This window comes from Zea mays, chromosome 7 (assembly GCF_902167145.1).
Source record: "Zea mays cultivar B73 chromosome 7, Zm-B73-REFERENCE-NAM-5.0, whole genome shotgun sequence".
Classification (NCBI taxonomy): domain Eukaryota; kingdom Viridiplantae; phylum Streptophyta; class Magnoliopsida; order Poales; family Poaceae; genus Zea; species Zea mays.
The window spans coordinates 119,291,461-119,298,885 of record NC_050102.1 but is presented as its reverse complement, the minus strand read 5'-3'; the positions used below and the strand labels follow the sequence as shown (position 1 = coordinate 119,298,885).

General features: G+C 44.5%; 1 protein-coding gene across 8 annotated transcripts; it reads left to right on the top strand.

Moving 5' to 3' along the window:
- The first annotated feature begins 1,002 nt into the window (after positions 1 to 1,002).
- LOC103632748 (eukaryotic translation initiation factor 3 subunit E) lies at positions 1,003 to 5,771 on the top strand. Of its 8 annotated transcripts, none has more exons than XR_002263584.2 (8): positions 1,003 to 2,807; positions 2,889 to 2,987; positions 3,371 to 3,435; positions 3,531 to 3,655; positions 3,772 to 4,155; positions 4,244 to 4,365; positions 4,814 to 5,371; positions 5,448 to 5,749. XR_002263584.2 is itself a non-coding variant. In XM_020541206.3 (3 exons), exons 1-3 carry the CDS (start codon positions 4,289 to 4,291, stop codon positions 5,475 to 5,477), a joined length of 327 nt encoding a protein of 108 aa, XP_020396795.1. In that variant the 5' UTR covers positions 4,244 to 4,288; the 3' UTR covers positions 5,478 to 5,771. The 8 variants fall into 8 exon arrangements, 1 of the variants encoding a protein (XP_020396795.1); XR_004851503.1 differs by having other exon boundaries at positions 2,598 to 2,807; positions 4,814 to 5,033; positions 5,448 to 5,703; XR_004851506.1 differs by lacking the exon at positions 4,244 to 4,365 and having other exon boundaries at positions 1,072 to 2,807.
- The last annotated feature ends 1,654 nt before the right edge of the window (positions 5,772 to 7,425 follow it).

The window sequence follows — 7,425 nt, the reverse complement described above, 5'->3', positions numbered from 1 at the left end:
AGAACAAGTTAGGGTTCAAAAGAAAGGAGCAAAAAGGAAACCGAAGTGTTCCCTGGTCTGGCGCACCGGACTGTCCGGTGCACCACCGGACTGTCCGGTGCACCACCGGACAGTGTCCGGTGCACCAGGGGCCGTACACTCCAAACTCCTCAGCTTCGGGTTTCCTAGGCGCAGCTCCACTATAATTCACCGGACAGTCACCAGCGGAGCAACGACTATCTGCGCGCAAGAGTCGACTCTGATGGATGAATAGTGTGACATCCCAATCTTTTAAACTAAAAGTCACTCAGTTTTCAAAATAAACTCGATTTAATTTGACAGAGTATTTTCCAAAAAAAATATAAAATTCCTAGCTAGAACCAAACGATAATATTTTAAAACTAAGTTCAAAACTATTTTACGAAGTCACGACGAACTATAAGATTATTTATTTCGTCCGTCTATTTGATCGCTCGCACTTTATCCCAACCAAGTTACCTCGAACTCAAAACTAAATCTCATTAGCTGATTAAAGAGAAGGTCAACCCAAATTAATTAACTTTAGCTAGCACTGGCGGGGCATGATGTTCCATCTTCACGCTCGCTCCTACAAACCAACACTAAGCAGCACGCCATGGCTGCCAACTGCGGAACCTTTCGTCTACTCATCTTTGTCTGTTTGTACAGTTAGCAGCTAGCGAGTGATGTCTCCTTCGCCATTGCCACTAGCCCACTACACCTGAGCAAGCAAGGAGCAGAGCATGCACAAACCCTTTATTCTCCTCTTGCCTTGGAGCAAGCATCAGAGCACCACGGCTGCACGCCGTGCCGCAGTCAACGCCGCCATCCTCGCCGCTGCTACACCACGAGCCATATTGAGCCACGGACAAACGCCGATGTGATGTGTCGCCGCGATTCTCTCCCGCATCACACCGCTCGCGTCGCGACAGTCAAACTCGACCACCTAGATTGCTGTGCCACGCCCTCGACGTCATCTCAGCACCAGCCCGAAGCGCCCAGGAATGCAAAGCCAACTCCACCGCGCCGCGCGTGCTTGCACAGTCGTCGCACGCCATGTGCACCATTGAGCCGCGACCGCCTGTAAGAAGGGGCTCGAGCTACCCCTCGACGCCGTGCATCTTCCCGAGCTGAGCCACCACCAGTCCTCCGTCGTGAGCTGGTTCGCCGCGGCCGTCCGTCGTCTTGCCGTTGCAGCACCCCGGAAGGCCAGCCGAGCCATAGGTAAGCGCCTCCTCCACCTCCGGAGTATCCTCCACCAGCCCATCATCGTTTCCCTTGCTGTTTGAGCCGTCGTCGAGCCCAGTCCGCCATGGCCGCACCTCCCACACAGCAGCTCGCCCGTCGACCCGTTCCTCAAAACCTCGCCCCAACCAGACCTGCTACAGGTTGGAGGCACTTCTCCCCTCTCCCCAGCAACCCCCCTCACCTCCCTTGTGGCTGGATTTTGAACTCCCGATGGTCGCCGTGAGGGAACAGAGAGAGAGGAAGAAGATGAAGCCTTGTATTCTCCGACCAGTACCAGTTTTATAATTTCACGCATCTAAAATAACACAGACAGAAGAGTAGCGTGTTGGCAAGCTACTACTTAGATAAATGCCATTGCCAGTGTTCAATTCCTAGTGTTGGTATATTTTTTCCAAAGTTTTTCTAAAATCAAACCATTCACATTATCATTATTATTATTATTATTTTCTAAAAATTAAACTATGCATATTTATTAAAAAACACAATGTACTCATATTTATACTTGTTGTGTGATTGCCTATTGTACGCGTGCTCGTTGGCGACTGTTGGAGCTCGACCTCTTACGCTGACGGTGTTTGTTCCTAGGTGAGGAAAAACATAAAATTTGCTAGACTTAGGAGTGACATGAAATGATACACCTAATACTGAGGGAATGAGAGAAACCTTTGGCTGATGCCTTGATGCATGTTAATTGCATAAATATTTGATACCTTGACACTTGGATGAAACTGGACGGGAATGAAACCAGAGCAGTAGGGTAAGTGTTGGTGCATGCGCTACCATGGTGGTAGACTTGAGACCGAGTTGTCATGGTGACATCTCGGGTTTACTAGTTTTGGTTGGTGGCTGCTCTGGTGAACCATAAGGACTGTGTGTTGGGGTGCCATCTCACCTAACTTATTTCCAGTGCGACCACATGAGCTTGTATGGGCAAGCCTTAGCCTAATCCCACTGGCTGGCCTGGTAGTCGTCCGAGGTGGATATGTTTTGGGTTGGGGACCCGAGCGGTCAGAACCCAGGGTTTGTGGGCGGCTAGGCGAGGTTGAGCCATGACTGGGTGTTGGCTATGATAGAGTCGTCTTGGGACGGTGATGTGCGTGTGGCACTACACGACGGTTGATCTTTAGCGACCCTTATTAGGGACCGACGGTTGGTCGCTAAAAGTTATGGACCGACGATTGGTCGCTAAATACGTTTATAGCGACGGTCTGTGGGTCACTAAAAGTCTAGAAATTTAACGACTTATGGTCGGTCGCTATAGGGGTAAGTGTGTGACTGATGGTGGGTCGCTATAGAGGTACGTGATTTTTGTGTTTCTTATTTACTCACCAAAGCCCATCTAAAGGCCTACTAAACAAACGACCGTGTGGAACCGGCTGGGGAAAACTATTTCGTGGCGGCTAGGGTTTAACAAATGCCAACCACGCTGCTTTGCTAGACCGCCGCCGATATCTACGGTCGGATTAGGTTCGGTGCCCTCTTCGCCTCTGTCTCCCGAGGTCTCCCTGCGGCGGCGGTCACCGTAGTGGACTCCGGCCACCCCCACGACAACCGGCAAAAGGGTAAGGGAGTGCAAGAACTAGGGTACACCGGCCTCATGAACAGCTCCATTAACAATCTCTTTGATCTCATCACGAACCAAGGTACGGGAGTGTGAACTATGCCGTGCAAAGACCTGCGCTTCACTGCCTTTGCCCACACCTCAGGCTAGAAAATGGTTCCTGATTCCGTCAATAACCAAGGTATGAATAGTTGAAAGCTATTGCAATATACTACTGCAACATTCATTGCTTTGTGCCACTTTGCTTATGTTAGTAATTTCGACATGCTCTGCTTATTTAGTTGACACTTGTTGATACGATTGTGCTTGCCGTCCATAAGTGAGTTCTAAAGACTATTGATTTCATTGACGATATTTAATCTTATGCACTATGTTTATGTGACCTATTAATATTTTTGCTGCTTTGTTGATTGCTTATACCTCTTTACTGTTATCTCAGGACAGTTATAGTTTTCCAATTTGTACACTTACATATAGATTAATAATTGAAGTCCAATTGTTGTTAACAAAAAATATTCCTTAGACATATGGATGCTCATATATTTATTATTTTTAAACATCAAGAATTCCTATGAAGCTACACTCATTCATTTCACAATTGCTCATACGACTGTTCTGCTCCTCTTTAGGTAAGTTCTATGTACTACCTCATTCATTTCACTGCCAATATTTATGTCAAGTAATTCCATGGAACCGTGTTTCTAAATTCCACAAATGTTGACAGAATTGTTCTACGCATCTCTATGTATGCTCCAAGCACTATCTCTTTAATCTACGACAAGAATTTCATAGCAGCTTTGACTACTATTGAAGTTGATCTTTTTACTAGTGTGGTCTGCTTAGCAGTAGGTAATTTTTCTATTGAAAGATTAATCTATTACCGTAAGCTTGGTGACTGAGTAGCCATCTGATTTATAATTAATCTAATTGTTTCTCTATGTGAATGGATACATATAATAACTCAGGTAGCACTACAACTAGCAATGTATGGATGAATTAAAGGAAGTGAAGAAGGCAGACAATCTTACATAAACTCTACATCTTAAAACTGCCATGATTGGCAAAGAAGCTGGATGCATCCTTTGCATTGGTGTATTCTTATCACCAAGCAGTAACGTGAAGCAAGTCCTGACCAGATTGAAGCTCTGTATCAGTACGCCAAATTTCAGTTTGAGTGTGGTAACTACTCAGGGGCTGCTGATTACCTTTACCAGTATCGTGCTTTGTGCACAAACAGTGAGCGAAATGTGAGTGCCGTCTGGGGAAAGCTGGCAGCAGAAATCCTAATGCAGAACTGGGACGTAGCTTTGGAGGAACTCAACCGCTTGAAGGAAATAATTGATTCAAAGGTTCTAACCGGGACGTGCTTTGTTCTGTGTTCTTTGTTCTTTGTGTACACTATATCACCAACCATGTTCCTTCCTGATCTTTGGGCAGAACTTCTCATCACCTCTGAATCAGCTCTAGAACAGGATATGGCTGATGCATTGGGCTCTGTTCATCTTCTTTAACCATGAAAATGGTAGAAATGGGATCATTGATCTGTTCTTCCAGGACAGGTTTGTCTGTTACAATCTCAATATTTGTCATTTGTTGACATGAAATTACAATTTGTACCATTCTGGCAATAGTAGTTTTGGGAGCAGCATTTTATTATCAACAGTTATTGAGATATTAAAACATTCTTCGACATCTCCACATTTCTGTTTAGATGCACATAGATATTTTGATTCATAATTAGTGAACACTGCATTTTTTATTGACGAAGTTCTTAGTTTTCTATTCTTAAATAAATGTATCAGGTGATATACGTGCATGTTTAGAACTACACTGTTTTCCACTAGTAGGTTTCACATAATTCTTTTTTTTTGGAGAAATTTGAGCTTGATCCAAACTCGTTCTTTTGCAACTGTGTAATCCAGTTTGAGTCTCTACTATTTTTTGTCTTTAAGATTATGTATGCTCAGAATATACTAGTAAATTTACATTCACTTGTTTCCCTTGCAGGTACTTGAATGCTATACAGACAAATGCACACCATCTTATTAGGTATCTAGCTACTGCAGTTGTTGTCAACAAAAGGAGAAGGAATATGCTTGAAGAGTTGATTAAGGTCATTCAACAGGAGCACCATAGCTACAAGGATCCCGTAACTGAATTTCTGGAATGCTTATATGTAAACTATGATTTTGATGGTGCTCAACAGAAACTCATAGAGTGTGAGCAGGTAACTTTGAGGTTGTTTTTCCTGCAATTTTCAAGGCCTCAATTTTGTTATTCACGTGTGTGCTTCTTGTATTATGGAAAAAGCCTGAAAGACAACACATCCTTTTTTTGTGTGCAAAACATCCTTCTGTAAAATGATCCTCAACCGTCAATTCTTTTAAATGTTCCCTAGTAAAATGATTTATTCTTGATGGTTCAAAAGTTTCCCTATTCCTTGGATGTATCATATGCATCGGGGATGTCATATTGAAGAATCAGTATAATAATATGGACTATTTGGAGTGGTCTTTAAATGAGCTTGGATGTTGGTGCATAAGGCTGCAACACCGTCTAGTGGAGGTAGATAAGGCATCAAAATTGTATTTTTATTTGCAAATGTAGCAACAATATACTAATTTGATGTACTTTTTTCTAGGGTTCTGGACAAAGAAAGCTTGTACCTTAAAACAGGAGGATACAAGAAGCTGGAGTGGTTGTCTGAAGGCTTTTGAACTGCTTGAAGCATTAGTGTAGCTTTGGTGCTTTTGTGACTGATCAACTCTGGAGCAGCTAGAGTGATGTAGTTGTGGGCTTTTGAACAATAGCTGGAGTGATATGAAACATTAGTGATGTAGTTGTGGGCTTTTGAACTGCTTCAAGCTGGAGTGATGTCGTTGTGGTGCTTTTGTGACTGATCTAGTCGTGAATGATATTATAATTGTGATGCTTTTGTGTTTATGTGATGGATCTATGATTGTGGTATACTGATTAACTGTGTATGTCTTTATGATTTGTGTATAAAATATGTGATTTGTGCTGCTTAATTAATTGTATATTATTATTAATAACAACTGTAAAAAGGGCGACTTTCTGTTGGTTGCTAAATGTATAGTATGACGACTTACGGTTGGTTGCTAAATCTATAGTACAGCAACCCTCGGTTGGTCGCTAAATGTACAATATTAGCAATAGACGGTCGGTCGCTAAAAAGATGTCGGTCGCTAAAGCCTTTAGCGATGGCACTTACAGCGACCATCCTTATGGGTCGCTAAAAGTTTTTAGCGACCAACCGTAGGTCGCTGAAGGCCGTTTTAGCAACCAACCGTAGGTCGTTGTAAGTAAACCGTCGTGTAGTGGTACAACGTACAACCTCTGCAGAGTGTATAAACCATTCGAATGGTCCGTGTCCTCGGTATAGGACAGGTTATGGTGTGGACACTTCAACTAGTTGAGCTACCTGCTGGCTATGGAGGGTGGTTATGGGTTTTACCTTTAGTTTACACTCGTTAATCACTTCTATATTTAACATTTGTCAATGATTCATGCATGATGTAACTCCCTCACCGTAAGGGCGAGGTGGGACTTGCTGAGTACCTTTGTGCTCACCCGTTGATGATTTGTTGCAGAGGACCCTGACTTTGTGCCCGACGAGTAGCGCGTTCCTACACCCAAGTCCCCTGTGGTGCCATTGTGTTGTAGCAGACGCCATGTCCAACGAGGAGCTCGCAGTCGCGTTCTTCACCACCACTATTCTATTTCTAGTTTCTATTATCGTATTATTAGAATGTACTAAATAAAAGCCTTGTATGTTATGGCACCACTTGAGCATGGTACTAGAATTCTGTATTCTAGTATATCTATGCATGTTTAGTTTCGGTCATTAGACCGAGACGCTTCAAGTGGTATCAGAGGCATACTTGGCTATAGGGCGTGCCACGTTAGCTAAACAAGCCTGCAGGAGCCCTAGGACGGTCTTTCCTTACCCCGACAAATCCTTGACAAACTTACCTTGTTATGCTAACCTCATCTCCTTGAACAATCAGATGGTTGGTGACTGGGTAACCACCTATTGCCTCGAAGAAGATGGTTTCCTGAAGGTGCTCTATGCCACAACTGTCCGCCTCGGCATCATGGATCGTCCGGAGTATGTTGGCAAAGTATACATGGAGCGTGGAACCAAAGCCTGCCAGGTCTCCGTCCACATCGGCACCAGCGACAAGTTTCCAGAAGTGAGGCCCTGGAGCATCACTACGACCGATCATCGCCTGAAGGACACCTACCAGCTAACCGCACGCAAGGCTCTTCGGTACTTGTGCAAGTTGTTTGAATGGCACTTGGGTTCCACACCCATGAAGTACTTTCCACCGCTGGATCGCAATCATCCCGCTTGGGCGGCCCGAATTCGCAACTTGGGGAGTCTGGGAAGCCTCAAAGCAGCTGAGAAAGACCCCATGATTGTCGCTATGTCGGGCTATTTGCTCAGCCTCGATGACCTGTGCGACCAATTTTGCCGGCGTGCGAGAGCCCTGACTCAGCGTGCTGAGGAAGCAGAAGTCCGTTGGAGGAAGTCGAGGTTGGACTTGGCCCAGGCAGAAGCCCATGTGGCTAACGCCGAAAGCTGTGTCGCCCTTGCA